Source organism: Phyllopteryx taeniolatus, chromosome 20 (genome assembly GCF_024500385.1).
Source record: "Phyllopteryx taeniolatus isolate TA_2022b chromosome 20, UOR_Ptae_1.2, whole genome shotgun sequence".
Classification (NCBI taxonomy): Eukaryota; Metazoa; Chordata; class Actinopteri; order Syngnathiformes; family Syngnathidae; genus Phyllopteryx; species Phyllopteryx taeniolatus.
Genome location: NC_084521.1, coordinates 247704 through 268626, shown reverse-complemented (window position 1 = coordinate 268626; position 20923 = coordinate 247704). Strand labels below are relative to the sequence as shown.

The 20923-nt window shown below is 39.4% G+C and overlaps 1 protein-coding gene and 1 long non-coding RNA gene across 11 annotated transcripts in view; one reads left to right on the top strand and one right to left on the bottom strand.

Moving 5' to 3' along the window:
* Positions 1-20923, top strand: part of LOC133470300 (uncharacterized) — a 71286-nt gene that overhangs the window by 41184 nt on the left and 9179 nt on the right. The gene's annotated exons all lie outside the window — the stretch shown is intronic.
* hace1 (HECT domain and ankyrin repeat containing E3 ubiquitin protein ligase 1) overlaps positions 17443-20923 on the bottom strand; it is a 100497-nt gene continuing 97016 nt past the window's right edge. For 7 of the 10 annotated variants that reach the window (XM_061758505.1, XM_061758513.1, XM_061758507.1 and 4 more), the window contains one exon: positions 17443-18636. In XM_061758505.1, coding sequence (XP_061614489.1) covers positions 18441-18636 — 196 coding nt within the window. In that variant the 3' untranslated portion in view covers positions 17443-18440. Of the gene's footprint in view, positions 18637-20209; positions 20707-20923 lie in introns of those variants that run through there. The other 3 variants (XM_061758508.1, XM_061758510.1, XM_061758512.1) reach the window with 1 other exon arrangement.

The window sequence follows — 20923 nt, the reverse complement described above, 5'->3', positions numbered from 1 at the left end:
TCCATCAGAACTGATCTGGTGTTGTGATAACCAGAAAATATTTTTTCATGATTTTTTGAAATCCGTGATCATGGCAGTGAAATATACCAATTTCAGTGGACTTTTATTTTGAAATGCCAGATCAGATTTTGATGGGACCTCTTTTGTTGCAGACCTGGGGTCGTGTAGTGTCCCTCAGAGCTGATCTGGTGTTGTGATAACTAGGAAAAAATGTTTTATGAATTTTTGAAATCCGTGATCATGGCAGTGAAATACACCAATTTCAGGGGACTTTTATTTTTAAATGCCACATCAGATTTTGATGGGACCTCTTTTGTTGGAGACCTGGGGTGGTGTAGTGTCCCCCAGAACTGGTCTAGTGTTGTGATAACTCGGAATTTTTTTCTTATGAATTTTTGAAATCCGTGATCATGGCAGTGAAATATACCAATTTCAGTGAACTTTTATTTTGAAATGCCACATCAGATTTTGATGGGACCTCTTTTGTTGCAGACCTGGGGTGGTGTAGTGTCCCTCAGAACTGGTCTGGTGTTGTGATAACTAGGAGGTTTTTTTTTAAAGAATTTTTGAAATCCATGATCATGGTAGTGAAATACACCAATTTCAGTGGACTTTTATTTTGAAATGCCACATCAGATTTTGATGGGATCTCTTTCGTTGCAGACCTGGGGTGGTGTAGTGTCCCCCAGAACTGGTCTGGTGTTGTGATAACTAGGAAATCTTTTTTTATGAATTTTTGAAATCCGTGATCATGGCAGTGAAATATACCAATTTCAGTGGACTTTTATTTTGAAATGCCACATCAGATTTTGATGGGACCTCTTTTGTCGGAGACCTGGGGTGGTGTAGTGTCCCCCAGAACTGGTCTGGTGTTGTGATAACTAGGAATGTTTTTCTTATTAATTTTTGAAATCTGTGATCATGGCAGTGAAATATACCAATTTCAGTGAAATTTTATTATGAAATGCCACATCAGATTTTGATGGGACCTCTTTTGTTGCAGACCTGGGGTGGTGTAGTGTCCCCCAGAACTGGTCTGGTGTTGTGATAACTAGGAAATTTATTTTTATAAATTTTTGAAATCCGTGATCATGGCAGTGAAATACACCAAATTCAAGAGTCTTTTATTTTGAAATGCCACATCAGATTTTGATGGGACCTCTTTTGTTGCAGACCTGGGGTGGTGTAGTGTCCCCCAGAACTGGTCTGGTGTTGTTATAACTAGGAGGTTTTTTTTTTTATGAATTTTTGAAATCCGTGATCATGGCAGTGAAATATACCAATTTCAGTGAACTTTTATTTTGAAATGCCACATCAGATTTTGATGGGACATCTTTTGTTGCAGACCTGGGGTGGTGTAGTGTCCCCCAGAACTGGTCTGGTGTTGTGATAACTAGGAAATTTATTTTTATGAATTTTTGAAATCCGTGATCATGGCAGTGAAATACACCAAATTCAAGAGTCTTTTATTTTGAAATGCCACATCAGATTTTGATGGGACCTCTTTTGTTGCAGACCTGGGGGGGTGTAGTGTCCCCCAGAATTGGTCTGGTGTTGTGATAACTAGGAGGTTTTTTTTAAATAATTTTTGAAATCCGTGATCATGGTCGTGAAATACACCAATTTCAGTGTACTTTTATTTTGAAATGCCACATCAGATTTTGATGGGACCTCTTTTGTTGGAGACCTGGGGTGGTGTAGTGTCCCCCAGAACTGGTCTGGTGTTGTGATAACTAGGGAAAAATTTTTTATGAATTTTTGAAATCCGTGATCATGGCAGTGAAATACACCAATTTCAGGGGACTTTTATTTTTAAATGCCACATCAGATTTTGATGGGACCTCTTTTGTTGGAGACCTGGGGTGGTGTAGTGTCCCCCAGAACTGGTCTAGTGTTGTGATAACTCGGAATTTTTTTCTTATGAATTTTTGAAATCCGTGATCATGGCAGTGAAATATACCAATTTCAGTGAACTTTTATTTTGAAATGCCGCATCAGATTTTGATGGGACCTCTTTTGTTGCAGACCTGGGGTGGTGTAGTGTCCCCCAGAACTGGTCTGGTGTTGTGATAACTAGGAAATTTATTTTTATGAATTTTTGAAATCCGTGATCATGGCAGTGAAATACACCAAATTCAAGAGTCTTTTTTTTTTAAATGCCACATCAGATTTTGATGGGACCTCTTTTGTTGCAGACCTGGGGTGGTGTAGTGTCCCCCAGAACTGGTCTGGTGTTGTTATAACTTGGAGTTTTTTTTTTTATGAATTTTTGAAATCCGTGATCATGGCATTGAAATATACCAATTTCAGTGGCCTTTTATTTTGAAATGCCACATCCGATTTTGATGGGATCTCTTTTGTTGCAGACCTGGGGTGATGTAGTGTCCCCCAGAACTGGTGTGGTGTTGTGATAACTAGGAAAAAAATTTTTATGAATTTTTGAAATCCGTGATCATGGCAGTGAAATATACCAATTTCAGTGGACTTTTATTTTGAAATGCCACATCAGATTTTGATGGGACCTCTTTTGTTGGAGACCTGGGGTGGTGTAGTGTCCCCCAGAACTGGTCTGGTGTTGTGATAACTAGGAATGTTTTTCTTATTAATTTTTGAAATCCGTGATCATGGCAGTGAAATATACCAATTTCAGTGAAATTTTATTTTGAAATGCCACATCAGATTTTGATGGGACCTCTTTTGTTGCAGACCTGGGGTGGTGTAGTGTCCCCCAGAACTGGTCTGGTGTTGTGATAACTAGGAAATTTATTTTTATGAATTTTTGAAATCCGTGATCATGGCAGTGAAATACACCAAATTCAAGAGTCTTTTATTTTGAAATGCCACATCAGATTTTGATGGGACCTCTTTTGTTGCAGACCTGGGGTGGTGTAGTGTCCCCCAGAACTGGTCTGGTGTTGTTATAACTAGGAGTTTTTTTTTATGAATTTTTGAAATCCGTGATCATGGCAGTGAAATATACCAATTTCAGTGAACTTTTATTTTGAAATGCCACATCAGATTTTGATGGGACCTCTTTTGTTGGAGACCTGGGGTGGTGTAGTGTCCCCCAGAACTGGTCTGGTGTTGTGATAACTAGGAAAAAAAAAATTATTAAATTTTTGAAATCCGTGATCATGGCAGTGAAATACACCAATTTCAGGGGACTTTTTTATTGAAATGCCACATCAGATTTTGATGGGACCTCTTTTCTTGGAGACCTGGGGTGGTGTAGTGTCCCCCAGAACTGGTCTGGTGTTGTTATAACTAGGAGGTTTTTTTTAAATAATTTTTGAAATCCGTGATCATGGTAGTGAAATACACCAATTTCAGTGGACTTTTATTTTGAAATGCCACATCAGATTTTGATGGGACCTCTTTTGTTGCAGACCTGGGGTCGTGTAGTGTCCCTCAGAGCTGATCTGGTGTTGTGATAACTAGGAGTTTTCTTTTTATGAATTTTTGAATTCCGTGATCATGGCAGTGAAATATACCAATTTCAGTGGACTTTTATTTTGAAATGCCACATCAGATTTTGATGGGATCTCTTTTGTTTCAGACCTGGGGTGGTGTAGTGTCCCCCAGAATGGTCTGGTGTTTTGTTAACTAGGAGTTTTTTTTTTATGAATTTTTGAAATCCGTGATCATGGTAGTGAAATATACCAAATTCAAGAGTCTTTTATTTTGAAATGCCACATCAGATTTTGATGGGACCTCTTTTGTTGCAGACCTGGGGTGTTGTAGTGTCCCCCAGAACTGGTCTGGTGTTGTGATAACTAGGAAATTTTATTTTATGAATTTTTGAAATCCGTGAAATACACCAAATTCAAGAGTCTTTTATTTTGAAATGCCACATCAGATTTTGATGGAACCTCTTTTGTTGCAGACCTGGGGTGGTGTAGTGTCCCCCAGAACTGGTCTGGTGTTGTGATAACTAGGAAACAAAAATTTATGAATTTTTGAAATCTGTGATCATGGCAGTGAAATACACCAATTTCAGGGGACTTTTATTTTGAAATGCCACATCAGATTTTGATGGGACCACTTTTGTTGGAGACCTGGGGTCGTGTAGTGTCCCTCGGAACTGGTCTGGTGTTGTGATAACTAGGAGTTTTTTTTTTAAAGAATTTTTGAAATCCGTGATCATGGTAGTGAAATACACCAATTTCAGTGGACTTTTATTTTGAAATGCCACATCAGATTTTGATGGGATCTCTTTTGTTGCAGACCTGGGGTGGTGTAGTGTCCCCCAGAACTGGTCTGGTGTTGTGATAACTAGGAATTTTTTTTTTTATGAATTTTTGAAATCCGTGATCATGGCAGTGAAATATACCAATTTCAGTGGACTTTTATTTTGAAATGCCACATCAGATTTTGATGGGACCTCTTTTGTTGCAGACCTAGGGTGGTGTAGTGTCCCCCAGAACTAGTCTGGTGTTGTGATAACTCGGAAAATTTTTTTTATGAATTTTTGAAATCCGTGATCATGACAGTGAAATATACCAATTTCAGTGGACTTTTATTTTGAAATGCCAAATCAGATTTTGATGGGTGCCCTGCGATTGGCTGGCAACCAGTTCAGGGTGTACCCCGCCACCTGCCCGATGATAGTTGGGATAGGCTCCAGCACTCCCGCGACCCTGGTGAGGAGAAGCGGCTCAGAAAATGGATGGATGGATGGATTTTGATGGGATCTCTTTTGTTGCAGACCTGGGGTGGTGTAGTGTCCCCCAGAACTGGTCTGGTGTTGTGATAACTAGGAATTTTTTTTTAATGAATTTTTGAAATCCGTGATCATGGCAGTGAAATATACCAATTTCAGTGGACTTTTATTTTGAAATGCCACATCAGATTTTGATGGGACCTCTTTTGTTGCAGACCTAGGGTGGTGTAGTGTCCCCCAGAACTGGTCTGGTGTTGTGATAACTAGAAGTTTTTTTTAATGAATTTTTTAAATCCGTGATCATGATTGTGAAATATACCAATTTCAGTGGACTTTTATTTTGAAATGCCACATCAGATTTTGATGGGACCACTTTTGTTGGACACCTAGGGTCGTGTAGTGTCCCTCAGAACTGGTCTGGTGTTGTTATAACTAGGAGGTTTTTTTTAAATAATTTTTGAAATCCGTGATCATGGTAGTGAAATACACCAATTTCAGTGGACTTTTATTTTGAAATGCCACAACAGATTTTGATGGGACCTCTTTTGTTGGAGACCTGGGGTGGTGTAGTGTCCCCCAGAACTGGTCTGGTGTTGTGATAACTGGGAAAAAATTTTTATGAATTTTTGAAATCCGTGATCATGGCAGTGAAATACACCAAATTCAAGAGTCTTTTATTTTTAAATGCCAACTTAGATTTTGATGGGACCTCTTTTGTTGGAGACCTGGGGTGGTGTAGTGTCCCCCAGAACTGGTCTGGTGTTGTGATAACTAGGAGGTTTTTTTTTTATGAATTTTTGAAATCCGTGATCTTGGCAGTGAAATATACCAATTTCAGTGGACTTTTATTTTGAAATGCCAAATCAGATTTTGATGGAACCTCTTTTGTTCCAGACCTGGGGTGGTGTAGTGTCCCCCAGAACTGGTCTGGTGTTGTGATAACGAGGAGTTTTTTTTTTAATGAATTCCGTGATCATGGCAGTGAAATATACCAATTTCAGTGGACTTTTATTTTTAAATGCCACATCAGATTTTGATGGGACCTCTTTTGTTGCAGACCTGGGGTGGTGTAGTGTCCCCCAGAACTGGTCTGGTGTTGTGATAACTGGGACATTTTATTTTATGAATTTTTGAAATCCGTGATCATGGCAGTGAAATACACCAAATTCAAGAGTCTTTTATTTTGATATGCCACATCAGATTTTTATGGGATCTCTTTTTTTGCAGACCTGGGGTGGTGTAGTGTCCCCCAGAACTGGTCTGGTGTTGTGATAACTAGGAACTTTTTTTTTATGAATTTTTGAAATCCGTGATCATGGCAGTGAAATATACCAATTTCAGTGGACTTTTATTTTGAAATGCCACATCAGATTTTGATGGGATCTCTTTTGTTGCAGACCTGGGGTGGTGTAGTGTCCCCCAGAACTGGTCTGGTGTTGTGATAACTCGGAATTTTTTTTTTATGAATTTTTGAAATCCGTGATCATGACAGTGAAATATACCAATTTCAGTTAACTTTTATTTTGAAATGCCAAATCAGATTTTGATCGGACCTCTTTTGTTGCAGACCTGGGGTGGTGTAGTGTCCCCCAGAACTGGTCTGGTGTTGTGATAACTAGAAGTTTTTTTTAATGAATTTTTTAAATCCGTGATCATGACAGTGAAATATACCAATTTCAGTGGACTTTTATTTTGAAATGCCACATCAGCTTTTGATGGAACCTCTTTTGTTGCAGACCTGGGGTGGTGTAGTGTCCCCCAGAACTGGTCTGGTGTTGTGATAACTAGGAGGTTTTTTTTTTATGAATTTTTGAATTCCGTGATCATGGCAGTGAAATATTCCAATTTCAGTGGACTTTTATTTTGAAATGCCAAATCAGATTTTGATGGGTGCCCTGCGATTGGCTGGCAACCAGTTCAGGGTGTACCCCGCCTCCTGCCCGATGATAGTTGGGATAGGCTCCAGCACTCCCGCGACCCTAGTGAGGAGAAGCGGCTCAGAAAATGGATGGATGGATGGATTTTGATGGGATCTCTTTTGTTGCAGACCTGGGGTGGTGTAGTGTCCCCCAGAACTGGTCTGGTGTTGTGATAACTAGGATTTTTTTTTTTATGAATTTTTGAAATCCGTGATCATGGCAGTGAAATATACCAATTTCAGTGGACTTTTATTTTGAAATGCCACATCAGATTTTGATGGGACCTCTTTTGTTGCAGACCTAGGGTGGTGTAGTGTCCCCCAGAACTGGTCTGGTGTTGTGATAACTAGAAGTTTTTTTTAATGAATTTTTTAAATCCGTGATCATGACAGTGAAATATACCAATTTCAGTGGACTTTTATTTTGAAATGCCACATCAGATTTTGATGGGACCACTTTTGTTGGACACCTAGGGTCGTGTAGTGTCCCTCAGAACTGGTCTGGTGTTGTTATAACTAGGAGGTTTTTTTTAAATAATTTTTGAAATCCGTGATCATGGTAGTGAAATACACCAATTTCAGTGGACTTTTATTTTGAAATGCCACAACAGATTTTGATGGGACCTCTTTTGTTGGAGACCTGGGGTGGTGTAGTGTCCCCCAGAACTGGTCTGGTGTTGTGATAACTGGGAAATTTTTTTTATGAATTTTTGAAATCCGTGATCATGGCAGTGAAATACACCAAATTCAAGAGTCTTTTATTTTTAAATGCCAACTTAGATTTTGATGGGACCTCTTTTGTTGGAGACCTGGGGTGGTGTAGTGTCCCCCAGAACTGGTCTGGTGTTGTGATAACTAGGAGGTTTTTTTTTATGAATTTTTGAAATCCGTGATCTTGGCAGTGAAATATACCAATTTCAGTGGACTTTTATTTTGAAATGCCAAATCAGATTTTGATGGAACCTCTTTTGTTCCAGACCTGGGGTGGTGTAGTGTCCCCCAGAACTGGTCTGGTGTTGTGATAACGAGGAGTTTTTTTTTTAATGAATTCCGTGATCATGGCAGTGAAATATACCAATTTCAGTGGACTTTTATTTTTAAATGCCACATCAGATTTTGATGGGACCTCTTTTGTTGCAGACCTGGGGTGGTGTAGTGTCCCCCAGAACTGGTCTGGTGTTGTGATAACTGGGACATTTTATTTTATGAATTTTTGAAATCCGTGATCATGGCAGTGAAATACACCAAATTCAAGAGTCTTTTATTTTGATATGCCACATCAGATTTTTATGGGATCTCTTTTTTTGCAGACCTGGGGTGGTGTAGTGTCCCCCAGAACTGGTCTGGTGTTGTGATAACTAGGAACTTTTTTTTTATGAATTTTTGAAATCCGTGATCATGGCAGTGAAATATACCAATTTCAGTGGACTTTTATTTTGAAATGCCACATCAGATTTTGATGGGACCTCTTTTGTTGCAGACCTAGGGTGGTGTAGTGTCCCCCAGAACTGGTCTGGTGTTGTGATAACTAGAGGTTTTTTTTAATGAATTTTTTAAATCCGTGATCATGACAGTGAAATATACCAATTTCAGTGGACTTTTATTTTGAAATGCCACATCAGATTTTGATGGGACCACTTTTGTTGGACACCTAGGGTCGTGTAGTGTCCCTCAGAACTGGTCTGGTGTTGTTATAACTAGGAGGTTTTTTTTAAATAATTTTTGAAATCCGTGATCATGGTAGTGAAATACACCAATTTCAGTGGACTTTTATTTTGAAATGCCACAACAGATTTTGATGGGACCTCTTTTGTTGGAGACCTGGGGTGGTGTAGTGTCCCCCAGAACTGGTCTGGTGTTGTGATAACTGGGAAAATTTTTTTATGAATTTTTGAAATCCGTGATCATGGCAGTGAAATACACCAAATTCAAGAGTCTTTTATTTTTAAATGCCAACTTAGATTTTGATGGGACCTCTTTTGTTGGAGACCTGGGGTGGTGTAGTGTCCCCCAGAACTGGTCTGGTGTTGTGATAACTAGGAGGTTTTTTTTTATGAATTTTTGAAATCCGTGATCTTGGCAGTGAAATATACCAATTTCAGTGGACTTTTATTTTGAAATGCCAAATCAGATTTTGATGGAACCTCTTTTGTTCCAGACCTGGGGTGGTGTAGTGTCCCCCAGAACTGGTCTGGTGTTGTGATAACGAGGAGTTTTTTTTTTAATGAATTCCGTGATCATGGCAGTGAAATATACCAATTTCAGTGGACTTTTATTTTTAAATGCCACATCAGATTTTGATGGGACCTCTTTTGTTGCAGACCTGGGGTGGTGTAGTGTCCCCCAGAACTGGTCTGGTGTTGTGATAACTGGGACATTTTATTTTATGAATTTTTGAAATCCGTGATCATGGCAGTGAAATACACCAAATTCAAGAGTCTTTTATTTTGATATGCCACATCAGATTTTTATGGGATCTCTTTTTTTGCAGACCTGGGGTGGTGTAGTGTCCCCCAGAACTGGTCTGGTGTTGTGATAACTAGGAACTTTTTTTTTATGAATTTTTGAAATCCGTGATCATGGCAGTGAAATATACCAATTTCAGTGGACTTTTATTTTGAAATGCCACATCAGATTTTGATGGGATCTTTTTTGTTGCAGACCTGGGGTGGTGTAGTGTCCCCCAGAACTGGTCTGGTGTTGTGATAACTCGGAATTTTTTTTTTATGAATTTTTGAAATCCGTGATCATGACAGTGAAATATACCAATTTCAGTGGACTTTTATTTTGAAATGCCAAATCAGATTTTGATCGGACCTCTTTTGTTGCAGACCTGGGGTGGTGTAGTGTCCCCCAGAACTGGTCTGGTGTTGTGATAACTAGAAGTTTTTTTTAATGAATTTTTTAAATCCGTGATCATGACAGTGAAATATACCAATTTCAGTGGACTTTTATTTTGAAATGCCACATCAGATTTTGATGGAACCTCTTTTGTTGCAGACCTGGGGTGGTGTAGTGTCCCCCAGAACTGGTCTGGTGTTGTGATAACTAGGAGGTTTTTTTTTTATGAATTTTTGAATTCCGTGATCATGGCAGTGAAATATACCAATTTCAGTGGACTTTTATTTTTAAATCCCACATCAGATTTTGATGGGACCTCTTTTGTTGCAGACCTGGGGTGGTGTAGTGTCCCCTAGAACTGGTCTGGTGTTGTGATAACTAGGAGGTTTTTTTTTTATGAATTTTTGAATTCCGTGATCATGGCAGTGAAATATACCAATTTCAGTGGACTTTTATTTTTAAATCCCACATCAGATTTTGATGGGACCTCTTTTGTTGCAGACCTGGGGTGGTGTAGTGTCCCCTAGAACTGGTCTGGTGTTGTGATAACTAGGAAATTTTATTTTATGAATTTTTTAAATCCGTGATCATGGCAGTGAAATACACCAAATTCAAGAGTCTTTTATTTTGAAATGCCACATCAGATTTTGATGGGATCTCTTTTGTTGCAGACCTGGGGTGGTGTAGTGTCCCCCAGAACTGGTCTGGTGTTGTGATAACTAGGAATTTTTTTTTTATGAATTTTTTAAATCCATGATCATGGCAGTGAAATATACCAATTTCAGTGGACTTTTATTTTGAAATGCCACATCAGATTTTGATGGGACCTCTTTTGTTGCAGACCTGGGGTGGTGTAGTGTACCCCAGAACTGGTCTGGTGTTGTGATAACTCGGAATTTTTTTTTTATGAATTTTTGAAATCCGTGATCATGGCAGTGAAATACACCAAATTCAAGAGTCTTTTATTTCGAAATGCCATATCAGATTTGTATGGGACCTCTTTTGTTGCAGACCTGGGGGGGTGTAGTGTCCCCCAGAACTGGTCTGGTGTTGTTATAACTAGGAGGTTTTTTTTAAATAATTTTTGAAATCCGTGATCATGGTAGTGAAATACACCAATTTCAGTGGACTTTTATTTTGAAATGCCACAACAGATTTTGATGGGACCTCTTTTGTTGGAGACCTGGGGTGGTGTAGTGTCCCCCAGAACTGGTCTGGTGTTGTGATAACTGGGAAAAATTTTTTATGAATTTTTGAAATCCGTGATCATGGCAGTGAAATACACCAAATTCAAGAGTCTTTTATTTTTAAATGCCAACTTAGATTTTGATGGGACCTCTTTTGTTGGAGACCTGGGGTGGTGTAGTGTCCCCCAGAACTGGTCTGGTGTTGTGATAACTAGGAGGTTTTTTTTTATGAATTTTTGAAATCCGTGATCTTGGCAGTGAAATATACCAATTTCAGTGGACTTTTATTTTGAAATGCCAAATCAGATTTTGATGGAACCTCTTTTGTTCCAGACCTGGGGTGGTGTAGTGTCCCCCAGAACTGGTCTGGTGTTGTGATAACGAGGAGTTTTTTTTTTAATGAATTCCGTGATCATGGCAGTGAAATATACCAATTTCAGTGGACTTTTATTTTTAAATGCCACATCAGATTTTGATGGGACCTCTTTTGTTGCAGACCTGGGGTGGTGTAGTGTCCCCCAGAACTGGTCTGGTGTTGTGATAACTGGGACATTTTATTTTATGAATTTTTGAAATCCGTGATCATGGCAGTGAAATACACCAAATTCAAGAGTCTTTTATTTTGATATGCCACATCAGATTTTTATGGGATCTCTTTTTTTGCAGACCTGGGGTGGTGTAGTGTCCCCCAGAACTGGTCTGGTGTTGTGATAACTAGGAACTTTTTTTTAATGAATTTTTGAAATCCGTGATCATGGCAGTGAAATATACCAATTTCAGTGGACTTTTATTTTGAAATGCCACATCAGATTTTGATGGGATCTCTTTTGTTGCAGACCTGGGGTGGTGTAGTGTCCCCCAGAACTGGTCTGGTGTTGTGATAACTCTGAATTTTTTTTTTATGAATTTTTGAAATCCGTGATCATGACAGTGAAATATACCAATTTCAGTGGACTTTTATTTTGAAATGCCAAATCAGATTTTGATCGGACCTCTTTTGTTGCAGACCTGGGGTGGTGTAGTGTCCCCCAGAACTGGTCTGGTGTTGTGATAACTAGAAGTTTTTTTTAATGAATTTTTTAAATCCGTGATCATGACAGTGAAATATACCAATTTCAGTGGACTTTTATTTTGAAATGCCACATCAGATTTTGATGGAACCTCTTTTGTTGCAGACCTGGGGTGGTGTCGTGTCCCCCAGAACTGGTCTGGTGTTGTGATAACTAGGAGTTTTTTTTTTTATGAATTTTTGAATTCCGTGATCATGGCAGTGAAATATACCAATTTCAGTGGACTTTTATTTTTAAATCCCACATCAGATTTTGATGGGACCTCTTTTGTTGCAGACCTGGGGTGGTGTAGTGTCCCCCAGAACTGGTCTGGTGTTGTGATAACTAGGAAATTTTATTTTATGAATTTTTTAAATCCGTGATCATGGCAGTGAAATACACCAAATTCAAGAGTCTTTTATTTTGAAATGCCACATCAGATTTTGATGGGATCTCTTTTGTTGCAGACCTGGGGTGGTGTAGTGTCCCCCAGAACTGGTCTGGTGTTGTGATAACTAGGAATTTTTTTTTTATGAATTTTTGAAATCCATGATCATGGCAGTGAAATATACCAATTTCAGTGGACTTTTATTTTGAAATGCCACATCAGATTTTGATGGGACCTCTTTTGTTGCAGACCTGGGGTGGTGTAGTGTACCCCAGAACTGGTCTGGTGTTGTGATAACTCGGAATTTTTTTTTTTATGAATTTTTGAAATCCGTGATCATGGCAGTGAAATACACCAAATTCAAGAGTCTTTTATTTCGAAATGCCATATCAGATTTGTATGGGACCTCTTTTGTTGCAGACCTGGGGGGGTGTAGTGTCCCCCAGAACTGGTCTGGTGTTTTGATAACTAGGAGTTTTTTTTTAATGAATTTTTGAAATCCGTGATCATGGCAGTGAAATATACCAATTTCAGTGGACTTTTATTTTGAAATGCCACATCAGATTTTGATGGAACCTCTTTTGTTGCAGACCTGGGGTGGTGTAGTGTCCCCCAGAACTGGTCTGGTGTTGTGATAACTAGGAGGTTTTTTTTTAATGAATTTTTGAAATCCGTGATCATGGCAGTGAAATACACCAAATTCAAGAGTCTTTTATTTTGAAATGCCACATCAGATTTTGATGGGACCTCTTTTGTTGCAGACCTGGGGTGGTGTAGTGTCCCCCAGAACTGGTCTGGTGTTGCGATATCTCATTAAAAAGATTTCACAGATTTTTTTCAGTCAGGGATAATGAAAGCAACATATGCAGTTTACAGAGATTTTTATTTTGAAATACAATATCAGATGTTCATCAAACCTCTTTTCGCGGAGTCCTTGGTGGTCTGTCACACAGATCTGGACTTGTCTTGCGATACCAATGGGATTATGTTGGGGTGGCTTTGGCTCAGTAGGTAGAACAGGTTCGAATCCCTGCTACGACTGTCCGCATGTCTAAGTGTCCTTGGGCAAGACACTGAACCCTAATTTGCTCCCAGTGGGCATGGCAGCCCCTCGCATGGCAGCAGTCGCCCATTGGTTTATGATTGTGTGTGTGAATATGATTCTTTGTAAAGCGCTTTGGCCACTGTGATGATGGAGATAAAGCGCTATATAAGTGCAGTCCATTGCCATTTATTTTTCCCAAGATATCAAATAAAGTAATTCTTTTAATGTATGTATGTATGTAATGTATCTCAAGATTCTAATTAACTTTGCTGGCTGCATTCCTTAACCGAAGAACACTGACATCCGTATTATTGGGAAGCTTTTATTTTGAAGGTGGCTTCGCCGCGAGTTGGCAACCTATTACCGTAATGCCGAGTATGAACTAAATTAGGGGCGGCTGGCTTGACTGCTACTTTTCGAGTGGAGGCTGGCTTGACCGCAGTAGGTTTTGTTAGGGACTTCCAGGACAAACACTATCTACGAGCTGACATATGTCAGAGGATAGCCGTATTTGGTAACCTATTCAGTGCACCCACCATTCATGTTTTCATGCGCGAGGTCCATTCAGGGACACGCCGTAAAAAAGAGAATGTGTTATGTGTTAGGAAAACTATTATTTGTGTCAGAATACTTTAATTAAAACACTGTGCGATCATACTGTCATAATATGGAAGTTATTTAGTTTTGTCACATAAGAATAGATAAGATAAAATATTTTGGCAATATAGTCAGCCAGAGGTGCTAGGAATGCAAAGTTATCAATGTCCTTTCACCATCGTTCCTGTTACTGTGTTGTGTGTTTTTGTTTGCACATTAAGGACAAAAGTCCTGTTTTTGTTTTAAGTCCTCATTTTAAAAAGGCCATTCGAGCAACAAGTTTGTCCTTATGTTTTTGAGATTAAGGTGAAAGTGTGGACTGAATTGGTGGCAACAAGTGGGGAAATTAAATGCTCGTATTTTGAGGGTAATAGCACGTCAGTAATACACAGTATTGAAGAAGAAGAAAAATAACTATGAACTTGTTAATTTTGGAAGAGTGAACTTAGTTCAAAATTTTGAATTATGAACCGAACTTGTTCATTTTTGGAACGGTGAACTCAACTTTGAACTTGTTCACGTAGAAAATAAACTTTCCCAACACTGGAAACAATACCTGCATGTGCACTTGTACAGCATAATGAATAATAACATACTTAAAATTCCACCATGCAGAATGTCATAAAATATAGTTTGTCCAGTGTTTTCTGTTATTTCACTGTGTTTGTGGAGCAATACAATATTTTGTAGTATTTCTAGCATTGTGTTGCACCCCCTTGCATTAATGTTCCCACATGAGTCAAACTTTGTTAATGTGACTTTTCTTGTGCAAATATTCTAATGAACAATTTCATCATACAATGTACAAACTCCACCATGAAACAAAAGGTCTGTGGGTCAATCCAATGTGTGTCTTGGTGGCAGCCTTGACTCAGAGGGGAACAAAGATTTGGAGAACAAAAGCCTCAGGTTATGTTCATGCATGGATCCACATCCACGACTTCCTCTTCTTTCTAGGGTACTTGGTCTCAAAGGAGAGGTCAGTCATGGTCAGGGTCATGCAATTTGCATTCTTCTTTTCTGCTTGCCTACAGCATTATGAAAGAGTAAACACATCAAAGTGTAGATTAACTGTTGTATGTGCACGCGCGTGTATGAGTGTATTCCATCCCTTGCTGGCCTCGCCTCAGAGTCATGAATACACACCAGTATTGGAGCTTCTTCGAAAGGTCAGCAGTTCAAAGCGATAATCGTGTTTCTGGTTTTGAAGTCTCTCCAGCTCTGTTTGACATTGACTGTGATGTTGCCTCTCATGGAGTAAGCAGGTTTGCCACACTCTTCTCACCATTCAGTCTTTGCAGTTGGCCCTTGGGCCGCCTTTACCGGCCTGTAGGCTGCTCACATGCCACATTGATCGACAGCAATCTTCTTCCAGTTTCATGTCAGGCATTTTCAAACCGTTTATCCCTGCAAAGCCAAATTTCCTTATTCCCACATGGCTTCCAAAGGTGTGGCTATGTTATTATTATTGCTTGCTTTTGTTCGACACAAATCATTCTTCATTTAGGACTTCAATACAACTTATTGTTTTGAAACGGAGGCCAGAGAAGAACGGTGCTCGGAAAAAAAACACAGATTTTCACTTGTTTGAAAAAATAAAGATTCTATCAGTGATGGTGCTTTACAGCCACTTTTAACCCTTGTGATGAAGGTTTGAGGAGATGAGACACTTTCTTTTTATTGGTGTGGGTTAACATGCTGAGAACAGATGAGAATATGTTTAGTCCATGAGAACTCTGGGATACATATTGTACTGCAGGGAGTGGCAATATCTGGCGTAGCCCCTCTACATTGTTACAGTGGCCTCTGATTCATTTTCCTGCTGGCCACTGTCCTTGGCTGTGGTGAAAACCCGTGATTAAGAAATGACTACTCCCCCTCTTGCGAGTAAGTGCAGCTTTAGGCAAAAGAACTTCCTTCCTTGCTCCAATCATTCTCGCTTTCTTCGATGGCTTTTGGCAAGACAAGAACAAAATTAATAGCAGTAATACTAATGAAACTAATAAAGAATCTGCATTTGGTTTCAAGGTAGAGTAGAGCGAACAAGATATTAAGTGGTGATTTACTTTAATTTGAAAAGTTTTAGTTTCTTTTCTGCTGCTTATATTTTTCTTGGTTGCTTTGATAGAAAAAGTCAAATGTGCTGATGACTTCTTTGAGGTCTATAGAATTGTTGGCCCTCTGAAGTTTTTAATGTGAATTTGTTATTATTTTGGCAAGACAGCCAAGGGGACTTAATGCAGATTGTCACATGACAAAACTGGAAAACATGTTGCCTGACTTCCTGTGTGGGTAGCGATAAATACAATCACAGATAAGAATCGGTAGCTATGACATGCCACTTTTCAGCTGCATGCAGCGACGATAAGCTGAGGGGGTCAAAGTCATCAGTACATTTCATATGTAGACGGCAAGATAACCATAAGACCAAAATGCCGGTACATTGTCCTGTATACGGTTGTCCATACAATTACAAGGGAACTGGGAGCAATCTTTCAGAGGTTAAAAAACAAAACAAAAATAAAAAGTGCTTTTCTTAAAATATGTATTAACAGCACATTATTTGGCGTTGACAAAAAAGTAAACCTCATGAAAATCGGTTGAGAAATGAACAAGTTACTACGTACTTTTAATGTCCATGCATCGTCTTTGATGGGAACGTCAACCTCCCCAACATGGCCGCCGCGTAGGCTCATCGTTTAGCTGGGCTGCTATAGCGTATGTAGACTTCATCTACGATAACTACGGGCAGATTAAATGATGGTTTAAACCCAAACTTGCTAGAATAGTATTAATATTCTTTAACGCTGGTGTCTTCGTACGAAGGAATAGTATGTCGTTGGTAAGACCAACAAAATACCAGAACCGGGACAATCCTAACAGTGAGTACTGGTGTATACCACAGTGCGCCATGTGGGGGAAATTCAACTCTGTTGTAAGCTTCCACTACTTTGCAATGGATATAACCTTAAGAAAAATATGGATATGCAATGTGAGACATGAAAATGTGGTCATTAAGAGGACAACACTCTGCAGTAGGCATGTGTGTGAAACAAAGACATTTAATATTTTTACAGGTGCTTTTTCCCAGTCTCCTGCCATTAGGGCACCACCAGTGACCTGAACCGCAAGAAAGTGTTTCATCTTATATTGCTGAATGCGGAAGTTGGTTGTGCATACCCCCTGTCACTTAACAACTCCACTGTGGCACAGTAAAACTGTTCCGGCATAAAAAGGGATACAGGTCCTCCTTTCTGTTTGACCTAACAGCTGAACAGAATAAAACAACAACAACATAATTATAACATTAACTGTGCAGTGTGGTCACGAGGAAAGGAGTCACTGGGTAATCAGTTTGGCCTTTAACCAGTTCAAACTTTTTTATTTTATTATAAATTAGCTTTTCTCCCAAAAACATTTGCATGATTTCCTAGGTATGTCTATAAATAACTGTTCTCCATCCATCGATTTTGTGCACCACTGGTTTACTAGATTTACAAGAAATCACAGCAGACAAGGAGCAAGAGGCAAGATATACCCTAGACTGGTTGACTGTCATTTGCAGTGCACATCTCGACAAACAACCATTCAACACAGACATTCACACGTATGGACAATTTAGACCTCATCAAAAAAAGAATACCTTAAGCAAACTCATGCAATCACGGGAAAAACAAGCAAACTCTACACAGAAATGTTAATGTCAAGGTTGGGGTTGTCGAAGGCGAGGAAGGCAAGGCAAAAAAAAGTGCAGGAGTCTCAAAAAATAATATTTAATCTCCAAAAAGGGCAAACAAGGAACATGGATAAAGCAAAACTAAACAAAGTCCCACAACAGATAACAACCAAACCAAAGTAACAAAGAAACACTTGAATAAACCTAAAACTGGAAACAAACTATGACTGGTGAGTAAGACCTGGAACAGACAGGGACATTGACACCTGACAATGACATGCCACAATGACATGCTAAAATGACAATGAACCGACAAGAACTGAAAGAAACCAGGGAACTAAATACAAACAGATTGACGAGACAATGAGGAACACCCGGACAAGACAAGAGTGGGTGGAGAGAGCTGATTGCTCGACAAAAAGGTAGAAGGTTGACGAGAACAGGTGGACAAAATACCTAAATGAGCACACGACAAACATGGAACACAGGAAAACATGGAACAAAACTAAACAACCCAAACACAGACTATGACACTTAAAACAGAATTTCACCAAACTATATACAGTGGATACGGAAAGTATTGAGACCACCTTAAATGTTTCACTCTTTGTTATATTGTAGCCATTTGCTAAAATTAAGTAATTTTTTTCCTCATTAATGTACACACAGCACACCATATTGACAGGAAAAAACAACAACAATTGTTGTAATCTCTTTACCAATGAGGTACCTGAACACCTCATTAAGGAATGTATCTGACTCCAGGAAGTAGGTGAGTCTCTCGAGACCAGCACAGGAATTTACAGTTCTCCTCTGCCATAAGGGTTATCTATTAGTCATAAGAAAATAAGGACAGAGCACATAAAATGGTGGACCTAATAATAATTTAGGTGGAGATAGAAAGACAAATCAGACAATGAGCCTCATTGACCAATAGTTATGAACAAATTTGCTCTTTAGCACATACAGCGTTTACAAGAAAGTGTAAGTATAGTTTGAAAAAAAGTTTTTCATTTTTTTTCAAGTTTCTTTTAAAGAACATTTGCAATTGAGAAGTAGTAGAAGTATTGTTTTTTTTATCATAAAATATGAAAGTGTGTAAAAAATAAAAACAGACACCAGGCGTGGCCCAAATGGGTTGACAGGCAGGTAGGAGTGAGGATGGAGAGTTTTTGGAGGTAGCCCAACTTTCCTTTCTTCTCTTCAATCTGATGTGCTACTCCAACGGCAGGTGCAAGAATGTCTCTTGTGAATTTGAAATCAATGGGAAGTGAACTGAAAGAGAGGGGTTGCACATACAAAGGCCTGTTTCCAACAGAAATGTATTATTATTATTATGACCATTAAAACCAAACTACGACAAGGGCAAACTACTTGGACACGTAATGAGTTAAGCAACAAACAACAAAAAATTTCTGAAATCCTAGCACTTGTGCGGACGTGGGTGAAAACTATCGATCAAACTATGACTCAGTCACAGATAAGAGCATGTGACGTGTCATAGAAGCGGAAGATACATGTGTAATATCCATCCATCCATTTTCTGAGCCGCTTATCCTCACAACGGTCTATCCCAGCCTATCCCAGCTATCAACGGGCAGGAGGCGGGGTACACCCTGAACTGGTTGCCAGCCAATCGCAGGGCACATATAAACAACCAACCTACGGCAATTTTAGAGTCTTCAATTAACCTAATGCATGTTTTTGGGATGTGGGAGGAAACCGAAGTGGCCGGAGAAAATCCACACAGGGAGAACTTGCAAACTCCACACAGACTGAGCCGGGATTTGAACCCCAGTCCTCAGAACTGTGAGGCAGACGCGCTAACCAGTCCTTCACCATGCCGCCACGTGTGTGATACTTCAATGGAAATAAGAGCTACAAATCTGAAACTCCACCTGAAAAGTTGGCAGCAAGGGAACGAAAGTAAGACCGTCCTAACTGTATTTGAGACACCTCATTCATTCAACATGCATGACTTTATTTTTGTTTACAATTACAGACAGAAGGCTAAATTAAGATTATAAAAACAAAGCCTATATAGTACAGAAGGCTAAATTAAGATTATAAAAACAAAGCCTATATAGCATGTGTCTCATGAATGGTTGTACTATGTTGTGATGCATGTAGGCTCAGAAGCATTATTATACACTTTAATGCACTTCAAACTCTGTGGACAGTTACATACATACTATACGGTAGCCTATCTGTATTTGTGGATGGTTATTTTTAAAATGATTTTTGTCGAGTTTTTAGTACACAATACTTTTTGTGACCGTTTTAAACCTCGCACCTGATAAATTTCATATAATAAAATACTGAAACTGTTGGCGAGGCAAGGGATGGACCGTATCGGATAGGTGATTTGGCTCCACAGGCACAGGCACAGGCAGGGAAAGTACAGGCAGCACAGTACAGCAGGCAGGCATACAGGATGGTACAGGCCCTGAGTGTGGATGTATGAGGTATACGTGTGTGTATGGAAACTTGTCTTGAATGTGTGACGTGTGTGAAGTTGTGTGATTTGTTGCTCAGAGAAGCACAAGAACACACCAAACTATACAAGTCCAATGCACAACAAGTCAAACTGCGCAGTCACTGCTCCGTGATGGTTATGAACAGTTGACCCAGAACACACTGCGCACTCCAAGTGACAGGTAAATCTTACGTCTTAATTTACTCCTAATTTGGAATACCACATGAAGCAGAATATGTAGACTGGTGCTGATCATCACTCTGTAGAGTTTAATTTTACACTGCTTTTTAACTCTGCTGTTAGAGCCATTCTGTCTTCAGAGGGTAGGTAAATACTACATCTAGGTTAAAAAAATAAAAGTTGACTCAGAAATATTGTCCATTTTTTACTGTGCATTCTCAATATATACAAATGCAATATCATCCTGCCTCATCTGTAAATGCTTTAGAATATAACTGCATCATGAATCACATGGATCATAAAATGGGAAAGTGTGTAAAAAATAAAAACAGACACCAGGCGTGGCCCAAATGGGTTGACTGGCAGGTAGGAGTGAGGATGGAGAGTTTTTGGAGGTAGCCCAGCTTTCCTTTCTTCTCTTCAATCTGATGTGCTACTCCAACTGCTGTTTCTTAACAAATTATGGATTTCCCTTGTGTTGTCCCGCAAATACAGTGATTGAATACAAATATGATGATTGGGTCGGATGGGGGGGAACTCTGTGATGAGTCTGCAGACCCTCGCAGCAGCACAAGCAATAGGATGTTTATGCCATAGTATACCCGTAGCTCCCACAATGCAGCGCTACAAGGAGGCGATCTTTCAGTATCTCCTGGCTGGGGTATTCAGGGAGTTTCAGCATGTTGATACTGGAAATTGAAGAAATATAAAGGAAACATGGTCAGAATGGTGAAACTCAGGTCATGGCATCTTATATGCCGCTGGAGGTCTGCTGGTGTCTCAGATCTGGTCGGAAGAAAGACGTTCAGCCAAAAAAAGATTTTCAACCTTTTGTACCTTTCACCAGACAAAGAGGCCTGTCCTTGGTTTCAAACAATCAGCTTTCTGTGTATTTTTGCTCAAGCC